At 42.8% G+C, this 25,122-nt stretch overlaps 2 protein-coding genes across 2 annotated transcripts; one reads left to right on the forward strand and one right to left on the reverse strand.

Annotated features, from left to right (window-relative positions):
* The first annotated feature begins 1,570 nt into the window (after nucleotides 1-1,570).
* On the forward strand, nucleotides 1,571-11,475 carry LOC133922376 (auxin-responsive protein IAA7-like). The gene is made up of 8 exons (XM_062367690.1): nucleotides 1,571-1,984; nucleotides 2,090-2,159; nucleotides 2,244-2,520; nucleotides 3,180-3,252; nucleotides 10,131-10,384; nucleotides 10,565-10,706; nucleotides 11,005-11,065; nucleotides 11,168-11,475. Exons 3-8 carry the CDS (start codon nucleotides 2,277-2,279, stop codon nucleotides 11,207-11,209), a joined length of 816 nt encoding a protein of 271 aa, XP_062223674.1. The 5' UTR covers nucleotides 1,571-1,984; nucleotides 2,090-2,159; nucleotides 2,244-2,276; the 3' UTR covers nucleotides 11,210-11,475.
* Nucleotides 11,476-12,215: 740 nt separating this feature from the next.
* LOC133923200 (uncharacterized) lies at nucleotides 12,216-13,022 on the reverse strand. The gene has a single exon (XM_062368625.1). The coding sequence runs from the start codon at nucleotides 13,020-13,022 to the stop codon at nucleotides 12,216-12,218; it is 807 nt and encodes a 268-aa protein (XP_062224609.1).
* Between the last annotated feature and the right edge of the window lie 12,100 nt (nucleotides 13,023-25,122).

Genomic DNA, 25,122 nt, shown 5'->3' on the forward strand with positions numbered 1-25,122 from the left:
TAGATCGAACAAACCTAGTATTAAATCTAACATAAATACATCTCACTTGTACTAAGATTTTAGATAAAGATACAAAAAGGTTGATTACAACTCAAAGCACAGGAAATCTACCCATTAGGGTTTAGAGGAGGAGAGAAAAGAGGACATGCAAACCTTCAAAGACCTAGTACTAATTCAAACTTTAAATCAACAAGATATTAGAGAGTCTGTAGCGGAACCGAAGAAAAAATCATCAGCTACTGTGCACGCAGTACTGTCCAGTAACTGTTCGGCGCGCGCGCACAATAGCTGGTCAGCTCTTATAACAGATCTAAGTAATAAGTGACATGTTATAAGATTACCCGCTACTTATTAGTTGTTATAAGTGACGGGTCATATTACGACCCATCACTTATTACTATTGCAGGGAGATCCGTCACCTATACCAAGTCATAAATGACGGATCGTAACACGATCAATCACTTATGATTGGTGCAGAGAGACTTATCACTTATAACTAAGTTATAGGTGACGGGTTTAGGCATTACTCATCACTTATATCATAGGTAACGGATAATATTATTACTCATCACCTATTACCTATTATCTGTAACCGATCTATATTCAGTCCCGACTTGAGGTCATATAGACGGGTCGTATAACGAGTCATCACTAAATTATATCTTATACGATCCGTCACTAAATTTATATCTCTTTTATTTGTTTTTCACTTAATGAAGATCAAGGATGCGTTAGCACTAGCACGGGGGGCATGCAGAGGCCGGCCAAAAGCTCGGATCGTGGTGAACGAGCGTGTAGCACGGGGATTGTCTCTTGATTTTGTTTAGGATACGTATAGGTGTGCGTTTCAGTAAGAATCAATCGGTAGTGTATGCTTTGAACGTGCACACGTGCATATACGTTATGGTGTGTGGATTGTGTGTCCTGATATTTATGTTCTTAAAAAAAAGAAAAATACAAAACCTCTCAAAAGTTATTTGGATTTTTATTTTCTCCCTAAAAATTATTTTGTTGTAAAAAACCCCAAAGATTAGATTTTGTTGAAAAACACCCCAAAAATTCAAAACAAATTAAAAACAATCACAAAAAATTCTAAAAGAACTAGAGACAATTCTAAGACCTTTTGTGAAATTTGTTTTCAAAAATAATATCCTTTGCATCATATTTCATGGAGAGGAAGTTTGAAAAAAAGAAAAATAATTATCCCCTCACCCACCCTTGTCTTCTCCTGCACAGGGCCGGTCCGGAGAGGGTCCAGCGGTGCGACCGCCCCGAGCTCCCAAAATTCAAAGGCCCCATATGTATATATATACTGTGTATACCGGTCCAAAAGCAAACTGAAAAAATTAGATCTGAATGATTTATATTTAATAATAAGATTTTATTTTTAATCTCGTTCTAAGCCACCGAAATACCAGGACCGGATCTGCTGTGCAATCCTGTCCTTAGCTGTTCTATCTCCATCCAAGTCACTAATCCTTCTTTTCTGTGTACCAACTCTTAACCGACCTTGCTAATGGGGTTTAACTAGACGGCCCCCCTAAACTGGCACTACAGCTGCCACCTTTTCTCTCAGAGAGAGAGAGAGAGAGACGGGTCTCTGTCAGGCTATGACCAGCAGCCCTCCATGATGCTAGATGGGCAGCAGCAGCAGCAATAGATGCCCTATGATCACATTGGCGTGTGCTGCCGTGCTCCATTTCCGTTTCCAGCCCCGTGGAATCTCCCCCAACCCCCTGCTGCTGCTGCCCTCCTCCTTGCCAAGCTTAGCTCGTCCTTCTCCACTAGCGACCACCAGCTAGCTCACTGCTCATCTTGCCAGTAACCAGTTCTGCTGCTTAGTTCACTAGAGGCGGCGAAGAACTTGAGTCGCGCACGCCAATCGCTCGCTTGCCTCTCATCCTCCTCTAGCTGCTGCTGCGTTGCTGCTTTCTTTGGGCGAGCTGTTGGTGGTTTTTGTTTTGACATAGAACACATAGCAGAGGTCATTTGTGATTTCACATGTGTCTTTTTTAAAATAAAGACTTTGTTTCTGCTGACGAGGTGTTGTTGTTTTGTTTGTAACTCTGTCATCCCTCTCTTCCTACAGGATAAAAGAAACCAAGATCTCTTCAGGACTTGTGTTGTTGTCTGACCCTGTTGGTTCTGAAGCAACTAAGGTGATCTCTCTCTCTCTCTCTCTCTGCCTCTGCTAATTCAGCTGTTAATTTTGACATTTTTCTCTCTCCTTGTGTTTGAGGCAGGGCTTGGTATCTTGGAGAGAGGAGGAACGAGAGATGGGAGAGGCGGCAGAGAGCAAGAAGAGCAAAGGTGGCCGCTCAACTCTTCACAACTGGATGGGCGAGCCAAGCGGCCAGGACGATGAGGAGAAGACGCTCGAGCTCAGTCTTGGGCTCCCCAGTGGAGGAGGGGCGGCCGGCTGGAGAGCGGCGTGCAAAGACAAGGGGAAGCACTCGGCTGTCGACAGCTCCATGCTCTCTCTCGGCTACCCCGCTGCACCTTTCTCTGCTCACGCACAAGGTATATATGGATGCTACCATCTCATCTGTGGATCACATTCACAACCACCACTTCTTAGTAGTACTCAAATGTTCTTGATCTGGTTGCATGGCTATGGCATTATTATGAGATAGTAGCAGAGTGGCATCCTTCAGTCGATCTTAAGAACCTACAGATGAATACAAAGTGTTGAAATATGAGAAGATTAAGATCTTTGTTTCTCCGGCGATTCAAGCTTTTGGGCAAGACTTGTTATCTGAGTTCTTCACAAAGAAAGCTTACAGAGGAGATGGTCAAGGCATAAAACTTCTCTAAAGTCTGATGTTAAGAGGATTTTTCAGTCTACTCATACACTAGATGCCTATATATTAGCTACTCTCTGGAAGCTTATGTTTGCAGTAACAAATTGTTACCGCATAAATCTCAATAACAATAATTGTATACAGCATTGTTTAGAAATCAATATCTTTCAAAATACGAGCTAAACAGTTGGGAATAGTTGTCTTGATGACACCTTGCCTTCGCAATTTGAGATCCTAGGAATCGACGATTCATTCTGTTGGATCATACGATCTCGCTGCAGAATTTCTTAGGAAAACTTTGCCTCAAAGTTAGTAATAAAAGTGAAAAGTTCTCAGCATGATTTCAGCTCTTGTTTCTTCCTGCTTTTTTCTGTGCAGGCAAGGCGAAGCGGTCCCCAGCAGCAGCTACAGGGAATGCCCTTGCATCTACCAATAATGGCTCCCAGACAAGGTGGGAATCATACGCCCTCACATGTAAAATTCCACGAATCTTATCAGCTTTTTAGCAGTAAGAGTTGGCGACGACTAGTATTCATGTGCTGATGGCCCCTGGTTTCTTTATTCTCCCCCATCTACCCCCGCATGTGTTTTAGAGGGAGGTGGCTCCATCTCCTGCACTGCACTGCGCCTCAGTTATGGCAAAACCATCCAGGATTCGGGGGCCGGTTTGCTTGTCTGCATCTGTCTGCTGCCATGCATGGAGATGGAGCTCCTCCCATTTATGAGGGATGCAGTTTGGTTTGGCTCTGTGCACTGTTCTTTATTTTGTCCCCAGTCCCTAGTGGTCAGTGCTTGGATTTCAACATACCAAGTTGCCTTTCTGTTCACATCCCTCACCGGTCACTCCTATATGGCAAACTTTCATAAACTCTTTTCTTTATCCTTCTTATGTAACAGTCTACAGAACCTTAGTCAGTAAATACCTATAAATAGTGCATACATAATAACATATTTGTTTTTTTAAATACTATATCATTACGATAAAGTTAAATAGATTAAAATATTGTCACTGTCCCAACTAAGATTCTTCTCTATTTTTTAGCTCTTTATCTCCTGCAAACCTTCAGAAACTCTTTTCTTTATCCTTCCTGTGTAGCAGTTTTCAGAACCGTAGCTAGTAAATACCTATGAATAGTGCATGCATAATAACATATTTGTTTTTTTAAACACTATATCATTACGACAAAGTTAAATAGACTAAAATATTGTAGCAGAGTGAGCGCTTTGGAGCCAAGGTGCTTATTCTTTAGCAATAGTTGCCAAACCCAATCCTCGTTAAGCAGCTTAAAAAGTTATTTACTTAGGAGACATATATTTTTTGATCAAAAGGTTGGTGATTTCCAAACCCTCTTGGTCTCTGAGTTGATAAAGAATATCCCAACATGCTAGCTTATATTTTTCTTGTGATTTTCTCATTGCCAGAAGAACCTAGATCGTAGGTAATCTAATCTTTTTAGGACTTTCCGTGGGATCTTAAAGAAAGACATCATGAAAATAGAAAGACTATTGAGGACCGAATTTAGAAGCACTGATTGGCCTCCAGATGACATCATCTTCCCTTTCTAACTGCTCAACTTCCGTTCAAACCTATCTTCAACCCCTTCCAATCACTATTACTTAATTTTCGGTAATGCATTGGAATGCCGAGATATTTAAAATGATACATATTAGTATTGCACCCAAATAAATGTGTATATTGGTCTTCACATTCCTTTGCCTCATCATAACAAAACAACGCACTTTTGTGAAAATTTATCTTTAACCCCGAGAGTTGCTCAAACACACATTGGATAAGTTTCATATTCTTAGTCTGTTCTAAACTATGGTCCAGGAAAATGATGGTGCCATCCGCATATTGCAGAATAGACATACCATCATCTACCAAATGCGGAACCACTCCTGTTATTTGTCCATCACTTTTTGCTCTGGATATTAATATTGCGAGCATGTCTACTACAATATTAAAAATGATGGGTGATAGGGGGTCACCCTGTCTCAATCCTTTGCGCATCTGGAAATAGGGGTCAACCTCATCATTGACCTTGATTCCTACATGTCCTCCAGACATAAAGCTTTGGATCCACTCACACTATTGTGTGGAGAATCCTTTCATCCGCAATGGTTGCTGAAGGAAGGACCATTTCACTTTGTCATAAGCTTTCTCGAAATCAACTTTCAATATTACGCCATTTTGTTTCTTCTTATGTAGTTCATAGATGGTTTCATATAAGATTCTCCATAATATTTCGTCTAGGCATGAATGCAGTTTGTGTTGGTTTTATTTCCTTTTCCGCCATAGTACCAATCCTGTTAGTGCCCACTTTTGTAAATATCTTAAAGCTGATATTTAACAAACATATAGGACGGTACTCTTGTATCTTCAGAGCCTCTTTTTTTTATAAGCGTTATGACTTTAAAATTAAGGTTATAAATGGCCAATTGCCCCCAGTGAAACCCAAAGAACAAAGCCATGAAATCACCCTTGATCACTTCCCAAAAAACCTAATAAAATTCAGTCTGTAAGTCATCAGGGCCTGGAGCTTTATTATGTTCCATCTGAAAATTGCATGCCTCACCACTTCTTCATTAAAGGGTGTTGTAAGGATATCATTTTATTCTTCACTTATTTGGGGTATATCGTTTCTGTATGACTCGTTCATTGCAAAATTATTATGTTCCGGCTTGCCAAATAACCCCTTGTAATATTTAGTGATATACTTTTTGAGTTCAGCTTCCCTAATATAATTGATGTTCTCATCCTCTAATTTGTAAACCCGCTGCTTTCGGTGTTTACCGTTGACTACTAGCTGGAAGTATTTAGTATTATTGTCACCCTCTAGTAGTTCCTTCACCCTGGCCCGCTGGTACCATTTTAGCTCTTCTTCTCGCAGTAAATATGCGAGCCTCTCATTGAAGTAATGCTTGAAGGCCACCTCATTTGGTGTTAGTGGATTTATTTCCACCTTTTTGTCGAGCTCGTTGATTTTATTAGCCAACTGTTTCTTTTCTTTATTTAATATTCCAGCGGTATATTTAGCCTAACCCCTCAAATATTGTCTAAGGAATCTGATTTTGTTTTGCCATTTTTCAAAGTATTGGTTCTCCGATGTTCACTTTGCCAAATATTAGCAACCATCTCAAATAAACCATCTCGAATTAACCATCCCAATTCAAATTTGAAGGGGGGGTTGTGTTCCGTAATGGAAGGGAGACTAAGCAATAACAGAGTATGGTCTGATCTTGCCCTGTCCAACGCCTCAACTGAGACCTTAGGATATTTGGCTTCCCATTCCGTACTCATGAGTACCCTATCAAGCTTTTCATACGTTGGAGGATTAAGGTCATTTGCCCATGTATATTGACATCATATCATTATAATCTCACGTAGGTCCACTGTTTCAATTATAATATTGAATAAACGGGGCCAACATGGATCATAATTATCATTATTCTTTTCCTCTGGTTTTCGCATAATGTTGAAATCCCCTACGATTAGTATTGGGTGGGTTTCAGCATTACAAACGTGAGCCATTTCTGTTACAAATGCAGACTTAAGATCATCTTGGGCTGGTCCATAGATCGCTAATAAAGTCCATGTGGAACCGTCTTCTTTGTTCTTTAGAGGGAACTTGGTATAGAAATCGTTTCCACAATGGAGCCAATGTCAAATATTGTTGCATTGACTCTGACTAACATACCACCAGATCTACCTCTTGGAGGCATAATATGCCACAGGTACTCAAGCCCACCACAAAAGTGTCTGAGAGTTGAAGTATGAAAATCACTTCTACCTGTCTCCATAATGGCAAGAAAATCTAGGTGCTGTTCTTTAACAGTATCCGAAATTAGTTATGTTTAGCCAAATCTCCCATACCTCTGCTATTATAGAAGATGCCTTTCATTAAAGAATTATTTTGGATGAGGTGTTTGATTTTTTGGAGGGCAATTTATCTTGCCCTTGTTTTTTGCAGAGTTGGACTTTTTCTTCCCTGGCACCGTGTGTAGATTGTAGCATATTTGATCTAAACCCTCATTATAGAGGACCTCAGTTAAATCACAGCATATGTGACTGAGGTGTGCATCAAGTCCATCCATCTCATCCTCATCCTCATCCTCTAACATTTCGGCATGAGGAAGATTCTTAGCACTTAGTTTATTTCCACCTATATCAGTTTTTTTTCATCAACAGTAAGGCGATCTACTTCAATATTCTTAATAGAAATAACAGAGTTTATAGTCTCACTATTATTTCTACCCAAAGACACACCTATGTTTGTCATGTTGGAACTAATAATGTCGAGAGGCATAGAAACAAATGAATTATTAGGCATACCTTCATCCAAGTTCCTTTTAGCAGTCATATTCATCGTCTTTTCCAATATATCTCCATCTCCATGTGTATCTGACCTCTTGCTTGTCCTCCTTTCTATAGTGCCACCCCCAGGGATTGAGGTGATATTAGTCCTGTTAGAAGTAACACTAATGTGTCATTCTCTCTTCCCCTTCAACATAGAGATCCTCTCAAGTCCCACGACTGTATCGAGAGATTGGAGAGCCTCCACCATTGCAATATTTGACATGTTGGCCTGGATCCCATTTTCTTTTGAAAGTGCTAGCAGAACATACCGAGGGAGCCCATGGAAATCCCTTCTAGCCTGCACTTCATCATTCTGTACAACATCATTCTGGTCACAAAGGGAATCACCTTGCGAGATTACCTCATTGGCTGTCTTAACCAATGTTGAATAATCAGCTATCTTATTGTTCTCCCCCTGCGCCATTCTGTCCACACTAGAGCATACAACTTCCTGCAATAGAGTCAGTGCCAATTCGATTGTAGCTTCATCAAACTTCGTTGTGGCCGATGCTACAAGAAGAAGTTTCTTTGCCACAGTCAGTCCACCATCCGACCGAGCAATCGGACCGTCGTCGGAAGCAAACATGGTTGGTTTGGATTGAGCCACATTGCCCATGTTGACGCCATCACCCAGGCACAACTAACTCACATCTGAATTCACTAGCCGATTTTGAAACCGGGAAACAACAGTCATCAGAGTCATGCTAAGCTCAGGTAACGTGATGTCGAGAGCCAGCCGATTCGACACACACTTCTGCAGGTCCATTAGCACCTCAACTAGCCAACGAGCCTCCGACCAAGTTTCATAGGCCAATAAGTCCTCCAATGGCAGCAGAGAGTAGTGTGCAGCCGATAGTCCCGTGCCAAGGCTCCCACCACCCTCAACTGCAGTCTGGATTGGCCAAACGGTGTCCTTCCTCTCCGACATATCTGAGCATCCCCGAATGGCAGGCAACACCTCAGGAGGCCAACGTACCAATAGACCCAGGTCCTCAACCCTTGACTGCGTTGACCGCGATTGGTGAACGGCCGGCGGTCCTGCACCTAGCCGCTCACCATCAACAGATCTAATACCCAAGGAGACACCAATAGATGGGGTTAGATCAGGGACCATCTCCTTGAAAATAAGCTTCTCCTGCAGGATCGATTGCTCAGGAGAGAGTACCGAAGCAACCTTGGACTGAATATCAGCATCAACCCATTTATCCAAGAATGTATCAGAATTCTTGCAATTCAAGCCCTCACCACCAAGATTCATATTTTCTTCCACCTCCATTGCTTCCTGCATGGCGTCATTAGTATCCCCAGAAACATTTGAGGAGGTCCCTTGATCACCATCATTTTTTGATCGCTTATTGTCCTGATCTTCCGAATCTATTCCCTCTCCATCTTTTATGTTATCGGTCTCATGGTCGTGATCAATATCATCCTTATCGCCCTCTTCAGTGTCATCAATAACACCCAACTTATTAAGTGGTAGTTCCTCTTCCACCAAATCAATTTTTGGATCACTTTTTTCGGGGTTCTTTAAAGAAGATTTCATAAATCCCATCATCTATAACAATGTCAGTAGCTTTCGGGATTTGCTTAGCATCAACCACTGCCACACACATCCTAACAACCTCAATCTTTCTTATGTAGCCTATGTCCACCTTTTGAGTGGCGCCAAGAATAGTGCCCACATCCCACAACGGCATGAAAGATCTAATTTCATATGGGGCGCCATAGACTTTGACCCAGACATGTTGCAGATACTGACGTGGCTCAATCTTCTGGTTCCATTCTTCAAAAATCATCACCCCTTTCTAATTACGAGTCTTGATCTCCTTTATTGCTACCGTATGCTGTAGCTCAACTTAACATGGGAAAGGAACAATGATGCATCCTTACCATGCTCTTGTACCATCCACGGCCAATTCACCGGGATGAGTCGTGCCATGTTTGCCTTGACAAGTTCAGCTGACACAAAGCCTTGCTTGATTCGGATGAGTTCTGTTGCCGCATCTTTCTTTTGTGGTTTAGCAGCACCATCATATGGGATTTGAAAAAAATCCAAGCCATCATTAGCAAAACCACAAAAGGTCGCTGTTGGTTTCTGGGCACGAAGCAGGGGACACTGAGGAGTAAATTGCTCCTCCTCACGAATTGTGCAGCAAAACACCATCTTCTTCTTGCCATTGGCTCCTCCTGAGCCATCACCCTTCTCCATAATCCATTTTTTGCCATGATTCATAGTGGCCTGAACATGTGATTGATCAACAGCATTGGTTGCCTGCCGATTTGCTGCTATTGTATCGTTGCGATGCTGCGAACTTGGAGGCGGTGCCTGATTGCCCCGATCAGCGCCCCCTCTGCGGCGGCCACCGCCGTTCCTGTTCTCCAACCGACCAGCATCGTCATGGCGTCCCCGTGCCCAGGGGAAGGAGAACCGAGGAGGTCTCGATCTGCCTCCACCGCAACGGCCTACGCCACGACCACTGTATCTGCCAGCAGCACCGCTATCATCTCCTGATCCACCGACTCTTGCAGCACCAAGAGCACCGCCACCAACACCACCCCGTGGACGAATCGCATAGGCACCATCGCCCGTAGCAGGAGCACGTCCGCCAGCCATCGCGCCTTCATGTTTTTTAATCTAAGCTTTATGTTTTTTAATCGGGAAAAGAAAGATGGCCGTGAATATTCTTTATCTTGCAAATTTCTGTTGCCAAATACTGGAAGCCTTAAAGTTTCAATATCCTTAATATCTGTTAATATCACTTGTCGCAAAATTTTGATCAAAACTGTTTTGAGCATGAATCACTTTGAAGAGCCAAAGAGTGCACAATGTTTCAGTTACAAGTGTATATAGCTTAATGTCTGGATATGCGTATACTAGCAAGAACTTCCGTTTTTTCTAATTGTATCTCAATATACAATAGCTAACTATACTTCATTGCCGTGTCTCATTGTTTCATTCTCCACAACTTCAGATCTCCTAGTACCCCAGTTATCGGATGGCCTCCAGTTCGTACGTTCAGAAGAAATCTGGCTACTTCTAGCAAAGTATCCCTTGAACAGCAGAATGAGAAGAAGGCTGCCAAGCCTGAAGAGACCAAAAGTGCTCCATTTGTAAAGATTAACATGGATGGTATCCCTATTGGTAGAAAAATCGATCTGAATGCCCTTGATAGTTACGAGAAGCTTTCTCTGGCTGTCGACAAGCTATTCCGGGGCCTTCTTGCAGGTACATGATCAACCTTACTTGCTTTCATGTAGCTGTCACCTTCGTTTGATTATAACTTTATTATCAGTCTGCGAACTTTCCTCTTAAAAATTATTTCCATCTTAAGTAGCTTTCCGTAATATGAATGGTTGAGTTGTTTGATAAGTATCTCATCCAGTTTCCTTAATATTGCTATTGTAGCACAACAAGACCTTCTAGATGCCGGGACAAAGGAGTGTCCTCAGGTGGCAATATCTGGTTTACTAGATGGAACTGGCGACTACACTCTGGTTTATGAGGATTATGAAGGCGATAGGGTGCTGGTTGGAGATGTTCCGTGGGGGTAAGTTTTCCTTGCTGTAAGCATTTCAGTGGCAGGATAAATCTATTCTGAATTGAGGTAGATCTAGTAAAATCTGACAGCTGTGCATATAAGTTCTGCAAAACGTTACAAACTTGTACTTCGACAGTAAACTAGAACATCTACATACACAATTACACACGGATTTTGTAAAACTTCTAAAAACAACACAGCCCAGAGTTGAATTATATCACCTTACAAGCTTGTTGATTCCATAACAAGCTTATCAATTAGTTTAGCTTTAGCACATGTCCCCTAACTGTTGCTCCGGTTAACGCAGGATGTTTGTTTCTTCAGTGAAGAGGCTGCGGGTTCTGAAGACATCTGATCTCTCTTCATCGGTCAGTACCTCTTCCCAACACCCGGCTTGTATTTTCCATCTCAAATCTGCCGTCACCTTGACCTTGCTTATCAGATTGTTGACTTCTCATTCTCCTTTGCAGCTAACAGCATCAGGCCGGAAAAGAACAGAAGCTGAGTGCTGAGAGTGGCGACCGTGCGTAAGAGGCGCTTAGACATTTCCTGTAATGTGCCGTGAAGAAGAAAAGATCTTCTGAGCTTGTATCATCTTTCTTTCTTCCTTTTGCCTAATTTCTTGGAAGGGCCCGGCGCGCCGACCTTTTGGGTTTTCCTGTTCTTATTTGTCGTGTTCATCTCTATGGCGCGTCAGTGCAATTTGACATTACCGTCTGTAAATGTTCAGACAAATCAGCTCTACGTTTATGCAGACTGTTCTGTTTGTTGTCTGTAACCTATGGATAGTTGTACTGATCGTTTTTGCGAACTAGTTTTTTTTCAGCAAAAGGAGTTTCATTGACTCTCAATTATATTAAGATAATACAAATATGTAAAAGTAAACTCTCGGACTCTATATAACTAAGATAAATATAGTTAAATTGAAAAAAAAAACAAAATGAAAACACAAACAATTGTAGGAAGGGAAACACGAGTCCTGGTTGAAATCTGAATGATATAGCCTACCATTCACATCACGGGTTGGCCGTTGGCGTACATGAACGTCATCAAGAGTTTCAAAAAAAAAAAAAAAAAAACAGAGGCGCTGGCGCCTCTTGACAGATCGTGCGTGTCTGCATTGGCATTGGAGTTGACAGGTGCTGTTTGTTAGTTGAAGTCAGCGTGTCGTGTCAGATTCATGAACGGGTTCGGGAGGATCTGTGAGACCGGCGCTCCACGACGGGTTGACGATGAGCAGCTGCACGCCGGCGCTCCGACATCTCGCGTGTGTACGTTCTAGAAGTACAGCACCAGACGCGCTTGAGCTGTCGATGTCTCGTGCGGTGCTGAGGATCGGAGGGGCTGCTGCATCGTCAGGTCCGTCACCGCGCGGGGACGGGCGCTCGTTGATGTCCACTGCAGGCATTTTAATTTCGTTTTACAATTTTTTATTGACGAAAAGATCAAATTCTTAAAATTTCGATTATTTTTTTTCTTTTGCTCCGTGGATGTAAAAAAATTATAAAATTAGATATTTTATTCTTTTCCAAAATCTGTGAAATTTTCAGGCTGGTTCAGGTCCAACCTGCTGGAGCTACGTAGCGGTTGCATGGTCTGCCGGCGAGGCGTCGCTGGTTCAGGTCCAGCCCTGTTCAAGTCCAACCCGCTGGAGATAGTGGTTGCATGGTCTGCCGGCGACGCGTCAGGCTGGTTCAGGTCCAATCCGCTGGAGATAGTGGTTGCATGGTCTGCCGGCGACGCGTCAGGCTGGTTCAGGTCCAATCCGCTGGAGGTAGTGGTTGCATGGTCTGCCGGCGAGGCGTCAAGCTGGTTCAGGTCCAATCCGCTGGAGGTAGCGGTTGCATGGTCTGCCGGCGAGGCGTCAAGCTGGTTCAGGTCCAATCCGTGGAAAGGACCGGTCGCAACGTCCGTAAACCCGACGGCATCCTCCCTGGACTCCGGCGGAAGCCGGTCGTCTGCCAAAGCATCCAGCCCCACACCCATCCACGTTCCGATGGACTTGTTGTGCGCCTTGCGGCTGTCGTCTTCACCCAAGCCCAACCTCAGCGTCGTATCGGGTTCTTGATCGGCCGTGGATGCACCCGTCGTCGCGCCGCGCTCGCCGGGGACCAAGCGCAGGTCGTCGTCGTTGTCGTCCGGGGCGATAGAGAAAAAGTCGATCAGTTGCCGCGCGGAAGGCGCGCCCGGGTCGATGCCGATGCGTCGGGGCGCGCCGCGAGCCTCGCCCGCGCCGTCGTCATTGCTTGAAGCACCGCGACCGTGCTTCTGCCCGCGCTGCGACGGCACGATCTCCAGCAAGCTACTCGCCGCCGCGTCGTCCATGGCCGCCGTCGGGACCACGGTTCAGGACCGCCGCGCGGCGCCTGCCTCGCCGAGTTGGTGCCTGGATCGTCTGGGATCGGGTTGGCTGGGATGCCGGGGCGATCGTGATGGCTCTGGACTCCGAGGAAGGCACCCCCCCCCCCCTCCGCCTGGTAGTTATGGTAGCTTCCTCGAGTCCGAGTCGGGTCGGACTCGCGCGGGAACCCAACCGAAGTCGACTCGTAGGCGGTCGCGCGGTTTGATGGCCAGGTACGTACGTTCGTACGATCCGAGATGGACGGTTGGATTCGCCGCGCCGGAAATCCACGGCTTGTCGCCTCTGCCGGAGCGCCGGTGAAATCTGGTTGCGCGGGAGGCAGCGCAATGGGTGTTTTTCCTACACCCTCCGCTAATCTGATGGCCAACTGCGTGCCTTCGCAAGTTCGCATCCCCTGTATTCATCCAAGTCGATTGAAGAATTACTAAGCCAGAGAGTCCAAAATCCACCACAGATTTTCTAACTACTGATTCATGTCACTTTTTTTTAGATCAATCAATGTTTACAATTGGTCTGATAAACATATTCCATTCAGTCTAAAATAAGTGCTATTTTGGATTGCGTGTAGTCAACTATTTCAAATTTTGATTACAAATTACTTTTTTATGTATTGAGTTTAGATACTTGAAAATGATACGGGTAGATTTATCTCGAAAATATTTTCATAATATTATACTTTTGTTACGTTTTGTCAATATACAATAAAAAGTTGTAATCAAAGTTATATTTTGATAATTGTATCGATATTCGAGATATTTATTTTGGACCGGAGGAAGTAATATGTAGAATGAGACATGATGCATCAGCATTCAGAAACAGAAAAAAATTATATGTAGCATGTTGCAAATGTCTCCTCATAGTCGTCATTTGTCTCAAATATGCATCTCAAAACGGTAAATCTCGTCTAAATAGAAAATTATACTATATAATTATTAATTAACATATATAATAAACATGAATCTCATTTCCGTTTTAAAATTCATGCTGAAGATAGTTAGCTGCCACCCAGATGGTGTTACAGAGAAGACGCATACAACACTGCGAATCCTCGCAGCCCAAAATGGGGGACACAATGAACAAGACTTGGGCCGTGACTCTGTTGGGCTGCACTGGCATGGTAATTTTGTTGAGCAGCACTGGCGTGGTAATATAGGCCACTATAAATGTCGGCCGAAACACAGTTGGGCTCTTTGCCATCGTACATTTGCGGTGGGCCACACAACTGATTTTCAATCCTACATTCCCTTAAAAAACTGATTTTCACTGCTCCCTCTGTCCATGACGTATTTAAAAGTTAAAATTCATATATTTTGATTAATAATTAATCAAATTATAAATACTTTTGAAAAGAACAACTAGTGTGGGTTTTCTACCACCACTTGATCGGGCTACCTACCCATTTAACAAACCACCTCATCAAGAACTAGAACCTAACGCATGCATCGTCTGCTGCACTACTCTCTAGCTTTCATCTTTTCTTTTCTTTTTCATACTTTAAATTAAGCTCCGCACCTTGCATCTGACGATGAATTCTTACACTATCGCTAGTGTTCGGCATTCAACGTTCAAAGTTCATTCTTTGACTCATCCATAAACCAAAGTATGCAATCCAAATTACATTGTTTTTTTTAAAAGTTACATCACGAGCTTATCTTCTATAAATTACTGAGGCCCAGTCTCGGTCGACTGGCCAGTATTCTGTCGCTAGTCTGTGACTGACGCAACGAAGGATATGATTCGATTGCACCCGTTTCTCTCCAACAACGATTGGTCGATCGATCCACGGACGGGTCCCCTGCTTTCCATGGCTGAAAATCTTTTTGTATATATGGATGAATGAAGAACAGCAGCACGCCAAACAATCTTTTGACAGTCACAGACCAAGGGCTGATCTTTAGGGGGCTGCTGGTCTCAAGCCCCCTTAACTCTAGTGCTTTATAGATAGAAAGGAGGGATAGTAGGGAGAAGAAAAGAAAAATGAAGAAGAAGAGGGGTAAAATCCATTTTGCGTCTGCCACTGTCGCACTGTGAAGGAAACAGCCGAAGTCAAAGCCTGCGGCGCACCCAAGTCTGTGTAGACTTGCACTGTGCGCATGCATCCAAGTTGTTGCCAAAAAGAATCTATAGGAAGATCAGAAAGGGATGGAAGTGAAGGAGCGACAACAAAGTTGGCTTGCATCGCTATGTGCACCAAGAAATTTTTTGGTAGGGTTGGCCCGCGTTGCATGACGGCAGTAGATATATAAGGACCAAGTTATATCACGACGACGTCTTTACTGTAGGAGTGCCTAATTTGTTTTGTTTTTTTTAACGACGTTTCTCCATAGTGCAGTCTTCGTTGAAGATATAGAGGGTGCGGGATGGAAACTCGAACCCCCGTTGGCTCAGCTCCATTCGGGAGCATTGCCACCGAATCCATACTGGTCCGCGAGTGCCTAATTTCTAAGAGTTTTGTTGTAATTTTTCATCTCACTTTTTAAAACCATTAGTTCAACATCCAACAACTGATACAATATCACATTTTTAAGCTATGCAGTTGTAATGTTAGGAGATTGAGAGAATAAATTTCCAATAGACTGAAGATTAGCAATGCTAGCTGTTTAACTTTTATATAGAAGCAACTCGGTGTTGCTTGATTGGGAGGTGAGCATGTGCTACGGTAGATATATAAGAATCCAACTGTCGCGTCTCACGACGTTTAAAATACAACTAGCTTACCCCTTTATCAGCAAACAACCAAAAAGCCTTAGTTAGAAACTCGACGAATCGAAGGTGCGTCTTGTCCAATAACAGCGAATGTCACGATTTTTTTGGATTATTGAATTTTACTTTTCATATCTCTCTGGTTTGTCAGATCGAAAATGCACAATTAATTTGTGTTGTGACATGGTAGTATGTGTAGCGGAAAAATAGGTACCCCATGAGAAAATTCACTCCTGAAACAGCTAGTACTGTCTTTGTGTCGACAATGTGTGAATTGACGATCTAATGAATTTATTGAAGAGGCACGGGTGCTTCGAGTAGATAAAAAACAGGAGAACATACGGGGTTTTAATACAGGTTCGGTCATCCTTGAAAATAATAACCTTAAGTCATATTTATCTTGTATTGATCTAATCCTGTTATAAGGGGTATGTGACTAGCTTTGATGAATCTAAACCTAGTTGACGATTTTCTTGCTCTGCTTCGGGTGTTTTCTGGCTTGCCGAAAGGTTTGAGCGATTTCTTCTACTTCTAATGGCTCTTCTCTTCCGCAGGGGTCCTAGGCTCCGTACATGTATGGGGTGATCATACTCCATCTGGAGTTTTCCTTACCATTCTTGGAGACAAACCTTCACATCTACAGGATATTCTGGATACTTACGGGTAGTTTTCTTCCATCTAGGGATCATCTTCTTAGAGATAGATATATGCCCCGAGAATTACGAGAAACCTTGAGGTGCTCGGATATAGTAATTATCCAGTAATCATCGTTAAGCCCCCTATTAATATGTGAAATGAGGCTTCAACGGATCAAGTACATGACCAACAAAGATATTTTTTTGTCTGACCGTGTCATCGAGTAAGACTCGGGTTCCCGATTAGGTTGAAGTATCTAACCGGATTTTCTGATTTTCTACTCAGGCTTTTGAATGCCTCTGAGTCCTCGAGAGAGTCCTTGAGAAGGTGTTCCAGCCGAATAGGATTTCTATTTGCTTCGTCCTTAGAAGGAAAAAAAAAAATCTTCTCACTGGTTGAGTTCAAAAATTGGACCAACGCAGCGGAGATTTTGGGTAGTAGTGAGAATCTTTTTTTCCCACAAGAGTTTCATGATTACGGCAGCAGCGCAAGGAGCCGAGCTCCTCGGGGTATGGCGCCAACTACCCCGCATGCGTCGGGCATTAAATGCAACGTGATGAGAAAGCTGGAGATCCTTCGAGTACCATCCTTCTTATCCACAAGAAGAACTAGGACTCCCCAAGGTTACGCACTTGGTCTAATAAAATCTTTACCTAACTGCTCTTAGATTTGCTTATTTAACTTAACTAGGTCATTAGCGAACATTCTATATGGCCTTTTAGCTATAGGGACTGTATCGGGTACCAATTCAATAACAAAATCAATATCTCGATCCGGTGGTATACCTGGCAATTCATTGGGGGAAACGTCGGAAACTCACGAACAACTCTGATATGTTCAATGGGTGTACCATCCAATAAATTGAGAGAACATCCTTCTACTGCTAGGACAGTAGCTACAACTCAACTTTAGTTTCATCTCTATTAGTTAGGTGAACTGCCCTTCTGGCACACTCTATTACCCCATAGAATTTGGCTAACCAATCCATTCTAAGGAAAACATCTATGCCTTTCGATTCTGAGACTATAAGATTCGCTAAAAAGTCTACCCCTTATTTTAAGTTTCATCCTAGGACACATGTATTGTGTTTTCATATCTCCACAAGGACAACTAACAAGCATATTACTCTTCATCATAACCATAGGCAAACCATGCTTGGTAACAAACATAGTAGTTATGAACGAATGCGAAGCTCCAGAATCAAATAAAATTGATGTAGACTAAGAGTTGACAAGGAACATACCGTACACCTCATCCTGAGTATCTTGAGCTTCTTCTGCTGTGACATGGTTGACCTTCCCACAAACGAAGTTCTATTGTCCACGATTGTTCTGAACAGGGGGTTTGACTTCCACTGTGTGACTAAGCTTAGCTTGAGTTGACCTTGGTGTGTTATTGGGGTTAGCCTGAGCTTGCATCCTTTTAGGGTATTTATTCACATAGTGACCTTCATCTCCACGGTAGAAACATACTTTACTTGGGCCAGGAGTAGCTGGGCTATTCTTGACCTGAGTACAGGGTGAAGTTGAACGAGAGCTTGAGATTGAGGCCTATATTGGTTGTTTTAGCGGAATATAGGTCCTTGCTGAGGAGCTTGAGTTGCCACATGGGGATGTGTGTTGCTTCCTTGTCCTTGGAATGACATCTTCCTCTTCTTCTCATCTAGTTGACGTGCTTGTGTTCAACTACTAAAGCTTTGTTCACCATGGCTTGAAAATTAGCGAACTCTTAAGGTAGTAGGGCATACTCAATAGCATCATTCAAACCTTCCAAGAAGCAGTCATGTTTCTTCTCATTAGTATCCACTTCACTTGGTGCATACCTAGATAGTTGAGTGAACTTGGTCACATACTCTCTTACAATCATTGGTCCTTGATTCAAGCTCATGAATTCCTTCTTCTTCAGGCGAACATCTCCTGACGGCACATGGTGAGTGCGGAAACTGGTTTTGAACTCCATGCAAGTGATAGCTGATGGGTTATCATGCGCGGCACAATATGCTTCCCACCAGTCCAAAGCTTGACCGGCGAGTTAGTGCAAAGCATAGAGAACCATATCTCTGTTAGTGTATTGTGTGACTTGTAGCTTCCTTTCTATGTCCTTCAGCTAATCATTTGCATCTATAGGCTCCACTGCACGATTGAAGACTGGGGGCTGATTTCTCTTGAATTCTCCAAGTCTTGATGGTTGGTGGGGATGAGGAGCATGAATTGGTTGTTGATGCTGAATTTGCAACATGGTTTAAGATAAAGCTTACAAGATCTGAGTCTGCATAGCCATATATTGTTCCAGGGTCATTGGAGGAGGTGGGGGTGGATTCTAGTCGATGTTGTCATCCTCATTGTTACCACTTATGTTCCTTCCTATGTTAACCATCTGATTGGGGTTGAAAAGAAAGATATGAGTAGATAAGCGAGACTGGAAAGGATTTAACTAAGAAAACCCAACTATATTATATAATATAGATATCAAAGATGTGTTTGTGGATAAGATGCCAAAGCATTCCATAGCTCACATCGACACTCAAACAAAAGATCCAAACCACACACTTAACACCATAATAATTTTCACACTATCATTATTATCCTTAACGATTACATCGACGCTCGACTCTAATGACACTAAGACGATTCTAGTAAAAGACTCTACTACTGGGACTCCTCTCTAGTGCAGGATTCTAAGAAGGAATCGACTGATCCTTCTTCTTCTATGACGAGGGTGTTGAGGCAGGTTCTCTTGCGCGTAGGTGAGTGAATAGACAAGGCTTCATCTTCATCTTCTACAGGTTCTTCTTGGTTGGCACATCGTTCATCCTTGAGAAGTGAAGTGAGAGAAGCGAGGTGATAACGAACATCTACCAGCTCCCATAAGGCGTAGTCCAGTTCATCTTCCAAGGCCATGGTGAGCTCCACTTGCTCACATAGCTTGGGGCTTTCTTCAAATGTGTGCTTCACGAATGGTTCATCACTTCCATAAGTTCTCCGAGGGTAGTAGTCATAAGGAGAGTCGGCCATCTTGTTGTTGTACTTATCACGGACATAGGTGAACTTATGGAAGTTTGATGTGCTACATCTCGAACGCCGGTGGTGAATGTTGCTCTTGGGGACATTGTTGAGTGAATGCCCACAACTCGACGAATATCCATACCTTCATCTTGGTTTCACTCATATTCATAGATTATGAATTTGACCTTCCATTCTACATATCCAGACTGTTGCTTCTTAACTCCCCTGTAGACTGACTTCTACATATGTCCAAGTCCAGAAAGTATTCCCCACAGTAAGCGAGGAAAATGTCCAGTGTGAAGATCATCACTCTCATAGATTTCAAGCACAGGGTCCATATTGCGGAAAGTGGATTCATCAATCTCCTCTTTGGTCGGAACACAATGAAGAACGGGCGAACGACCTCCAGTTGATTTGCGAGCAGTGAGCAGTTGACAAACCATCTATGAAGGAGAAGATATGATATAAGAAATAACATTAAAGATAGCAAGTGGCAAGAGAAAGAACTAAGGAAAGGCTTCTATGGGTTGAGACGAACTAGGAGAAGCCTTAAGGACGACCATTCTAGTAGGCTTGCAATCCTACAGTCAGTATGATTCTGATACCACCTCTATCACATCCAGTTTTAACAGACAAAACTAAGTGCAGCTTATGTGTGTCGAGGAATTTTAACACATATAAGGACATCACAGGTGAAGTAACAAAAGCAATACTTTAACTCTTATAAATAGACTTCACCTAAACAACTCTATTAACCAAACAACTGAACTAAATGACGGCAGTAGAACGAAAGCAGTGGCAACCAAGCAACTCCACAGGCACTGACCGGAAGATACGCTCCTAGTACACCAGGTCGTCATCTTAAAAATCTTCAAAGTTCTCCACTGAGTAGCACATGTATTGTGGGAGATAGTAAGGGTGAGCACATGGAGTACTCAGCAAGTGTGGTAAAGTAATGACATATAGGCTTTCAATAAGAATAGGCTAACACATAGTATATTTGTATAAATGCAAGTAAAGAATAGTAATATATTGAAAAGCATTAAATAGTTATTAAGTGAATGTAACCCAGATGACCCAATAACTATTACCCATGGTTACCCACCTTGCAAACCATAACTATCTAGTACCACCAATACTACCATACCATAACCATAACCATTCCACCACCATATCCAAAAAAACTTATCATGTGAGGATCCAAGTCCCCCATGACCGTGAGCACGACTGATATATCAGATTTTACACTCTGCAGGCATTGTCTAGCTTTCCCCACAAGTCAATGAATTCCATATTGTTGTGTTCGCGAAACACTTAATACATGCCAGTGGTGTGCTACCAAGCAATCACTGTATGGCATTTTGCACTAACCAAAGCTTCATCTAGTATGCATCTGTCCACTAGGTTTCACCACCAGTGATTACAGAATTTCCTTCCAATCCAGAAGCCCCCTTTTGTGCTGACCCGACACACACTGGAAAGAATTTTGACTAGTACGCCAAGCCTTACCCATATCGGCCTCATGGTTGGTACGTCACTTCTTGGGTTATCGCTCTATGAACCGGTTCTTATTTAGGTTACTTGAGCAAATACTAACCAACAACATAACTATGACAAACCATAAACGCCCATTTGCTCAAGGCCTAAGGTTCCATATTGCTATATCAAATTCGTCATCATATTTGCCATCATTGTTACATGTGATCATTAGTAAAGTATATGACACTTCTGATCACAACATTCATGATAGCATGGTCAAGAATTTCTACCCATAAAAGACACCTAAACATATACCACTTAGGTTTCAAGGAATGATAAATGAACATCTAGGTAAACCCTAACATAGGTGACTACCCATCAAGTTAAAAGTGCATGCAATTTATATAACAAAATATTTAAAAATATAGGTTCAATATGATCAAGGACACTTGCCTTCTCCTTGCATCTTCTCAGTGTACTCTAACTCCTGGTCTTGACGTTCCTAAAATTGATCTAGGGTATTGTTGTCTAATCGCATAATTACCGACAAAGCACACAAGACAAATAAACTAAGAACAGTAAATAAAACAAAAGGATAACAAGACAAAACCTATCCAGAAAGATAGAGCTCTGAAAAACGAATCTAACGGTACAAGAATCACTGAAAAAGGAGCTAGGATGAAAAAGTTATGAGCTTTTTACTAAATAGGGGCTTTTCTGCAAAATTACCATGAATTTCCGAATTTATTGGAATTATTTTTATATTAGAAAACCTTGAATTATTAAATCAGCGGGGGGTTTATTGTACAGTAAATATTAAATATTATTTTTAAAAGGAAAAACAAATTAATAATTCTCAGATTAACTGGGCCATTAGATCTAGATCTAACGCTCTCAGCTCATGGATGCACGGACGCGGCGACTAGGAATGGGTGGACTCGGCTGGTGCTACTCAGCGTGGACCAAGAGGCAGTGATGGCTCAGGTGTAGTGGCGGAAAACCGAATGTTCTCTAGGATCTGGTTCCGGCGGCTAAGGACTCCGGCGAGTGGCGAAATAGAGGCGTGGGAGCTCGGGCAACTCTTTAACGATGTAGGAAGGGGTGGCAGACCACTGGAGTGGCTTGGCGACAAGCGGTGACGACTTCGGGCAGCGGAGCTACATAGAGAGGGTGCTACTGTAGGGAAATGGGCAGACTATGTTAGCCTAAAACAAAAAATATTTCTACCGCATGCACCCAAGAAATCATGCTAGTAGTAGATCATAGATCGTTATTGCTTGATGCGCAGTGCAGCGGAAGAAGAGATGGAATAGACCGATCCAACATCGTGTGCATCAAACTCCTCGAGCAACTTCTCGATGAGATCCACGACCAGCCCCGCGCAGGTGGTCACGCTCCTCGACCAACTCCGAGCAGGTGGTCACTCTCCTCGACCAACCCCAAGCAGGTGGTCATGCTCCTCGACTAAAATCTGAGCAGGTGGTCGTGCTCTTCGACCAACTCCGAGCAGGTGGTCGTGCTCCTCGACCAACTCCCGTTCGACTCGCCGAGATGATCAGCACCGCAATAGCAGTAGTGTCTCTACGGTATCCACACGTACTGGGAAGAAACGCCAAGCGTCGATGTGTTAGCACCGCACGCACGGCTAGGGTTTTGGGAGATCGTGTGGAGGGTTACGGTTAGGGTTTCAGAGTATCTCAACCTTGGCACGCCCTACCCACGCCTCTCCTTATATAGAGCCCACCAATAGGCTCCCACGTTGGAAGCCCTTTAGGACTCTAACTTCTCATGGATTACAATCCAATCAAAACCCATATATGAATCCAATTTGCATGTTTTGTTCCAACCCATTAAGTGTGTGACCTGTTAGGTTCATGTACAAATCAATAGCGGTCCCTAGCAGGACATGTTTACTCCTGAGTATATATAAAAGATCATATTGGCTGAACCTTGATATACATATACACCGATCCCTTTGCCTCACGATACCAGTCAAGCTCAAGGCGAGATATGTGTCACCCTTGTGATAGCCCGACCATTCACTCGATCAAATAGTAGATTCATCATGATTAATTGTTTAATCATATTGGTATGGCTATACACTTTCTCAATCCAACTAACTCGAGGGGCCTAGAGATATCTCTCCCGTTATCAAGTATGGGCAACTTCCATCTTGATCGTTCAAACTCCACGACATGTTTCATGAAAAACCCAAAAACTACATTTATGACTATCCAGTTACGGAATAGCGTTTGGCAGCCTCAAAGTATGGCACTACACATTCTGAGAATCAATAATGATCTTAGGTCCAAGGATCCTACAGGTACACCATTTGAAATAACAACTGATGGCACATCATAAATAACAATCCCAGCAGTATCTCAAGGTGGGTCTATCCAATATCATGTTTTCTAACACAAATGTCCACATTATTGACTCGGTATATCTATACATATAATCCATAAAACGTGATCATCAATCAATACATATGCTGATCTTATGTATCATCACAATGATATGCGATCAGAGATCGACTAAGAATAGCATCATGATACAAACAAAGAGTTTCATGAATAAGTCACATACTTGCCAATCAATGTAAATGATAGTCATTCTTGGAATAACACATTATTCGATAGTACATGAACATAAACGTGTGATACAATCATCTCTATAATTGCCTGTAGGGCATATCACCTTCAACTACGATGTCGATTTCTCAACTTGAAGTTGGGAAAAAGGTGTGGCATGCTTCGTGGAGGGCTTAAAGACACATATTTATAGGCGGGGAGGCTAAAGGAGGCTGGGACGAGTTCCATTAGGGTTTGACAGTGGTGGATAGAATTCAAGCTCAACTTTCCTCATTTAAACGCGATTCTCTAAGGGATAAGGTAGCAACCGGATGCGGGGATCATACGGACTCGATTCCCTGAGCTTCTAGAAGATCTCCCCCTAAGATTAGGCACGGGATAGCATAACGATGAGGTTTGGCTCAGGCAAAGGTGAGTTAGAGACGTATCCGATAGGTGGGTCCCACCCTTCAGTGGCACAGGCAAAGGTGGGTCAGCACGAGTGCGGTCGACAGTAGGAGGTGGAACACGAAAAGGTGTGGATGGCTGCTGGCACTGGCGGGCTGGCTGCGAAGCTGGGCTGGGAGCACGGTGCTGCAGCATGGCCCAAATGGATGGAGGAAGGGAGCAGCTCGGATCGAGCCGACATACCAAGAAAGGGAGCGGGCTGGGTGAGGGAGAGAGGGTTGGGCTAGGAAGAAGGGAGGGAAAATGGCCCGGGTAGATTAGGTTTCTTTTCCTTTCTTTTTTTTCTAATTCTAATCTTTTCTATAGTAAGCAAAACAACTCCAAATAAAAGCCAACAAAACCAATAAAACCCTAAATGCCTAACTCCAGCATGAAATGCATTTCAAGCAAAATATATCATATGCCAAATTGGATTTAATTTAGAAAATAGGTTTTATCCTATTCTATTTATTTAAACCATAATTAAATTATAGAAAATTTTAGGAATTCGCAAAATTGAAAAACAGGGTGTTACAAGAAACAATCGTCATGATGATTATGCATGTTTAATTACGTGATTAACATTTTGGGACATGATAGTGATCCTAGCTGGGCACATAGAGGTCAAGCAAAGCTTAAAATGAAGAATGAAGATAGCGTGTTGACAAAGTCAAGCGAAGAGGATACCAGTACAAGTGATAAGGTGATCCGAGGGTAGGTGCTAGAGAGACTCACCAGCAGGTAAGATTGCAAGACAGAGCACACACGTTAATATCGGGATGCTTGCTTGAGGTCAAAGCAAGCACTATGAGTCATGCTTTGAGAAGCATGCATAGTGGTTTCGCAGTTTGGCCTCAAGACCTTTGAGGGGTGAAGTGCTTGTGGCATCATCGCGGAGCTAGTGTCGAGGCAAAACTAAGTCTTGAAGGTGTCACGGTCGATGGACGGAGCGAAAAATAGACCAAAATGCCCTAGTGGTAGGTAGAAGGCTATTGTAAGCGAGGGGTATTTTGGGAACAAATAAGCTTAAGAGCTAAGTGAAGGTGATATGCCCTCGAGATAATCATAGAGATAATTGTATCACTTGTTTATGTTCATATACTTCTGAATAATATGTTATTTCAAGAATAACTATTATTTACATTGATTAGCAAGTATGTGACTTGTTTATGGAACTCTTTGTTTATATCATAATGTTATTCTAATTTGACCTGCGGTCATAT

The sequence above is a fragment of the Phragmites australis genome, chromosome 6 (assembly GCF_958298935.1).
Source record: "Phragmites australis chromosome 6, lpPhrAust1.1, whole genome shotgun sequence".
NCBI lineage: Eukaryota > Viridiplantae > Streptophyta > Magnoliopsida > Poales > Poaceae > Phragmites > Phragmites australis.

Excerpts from the sequence above, each read along its gene's own strand:
- LOC133922376 (XM_062367690.1), top strand. The coding sequence starts at position 2,277 with ATGGGAGAGGCGGCAGAGAGCAAGAAGAGCAAAGGTGGCCGCTCAACT. Across the intron at positions 3,253-10,130 it reads AATAATGGCTCCCAGACAAG|ATCTCCTAGTACCCCAGTTA; the intron begins GTGGGAATCATA and ends CCACAACTTCAG. Across the intron at positions 11,066-11,167 it reads CATCTGATCTCTCTTCATCG|CTAACAGCATCAGGCCGGAA; the intron begins GTCAGTACCTCT and ends TCTCCTTTGCAG.
- LOC133923200 (XM_062368625.1), bottom strand. The coding sequence starts at position 13,022 with ATGGACGACGCGGCGGCGAGTAGCTTGCTGGAGATCGTGCCGTCGCAG.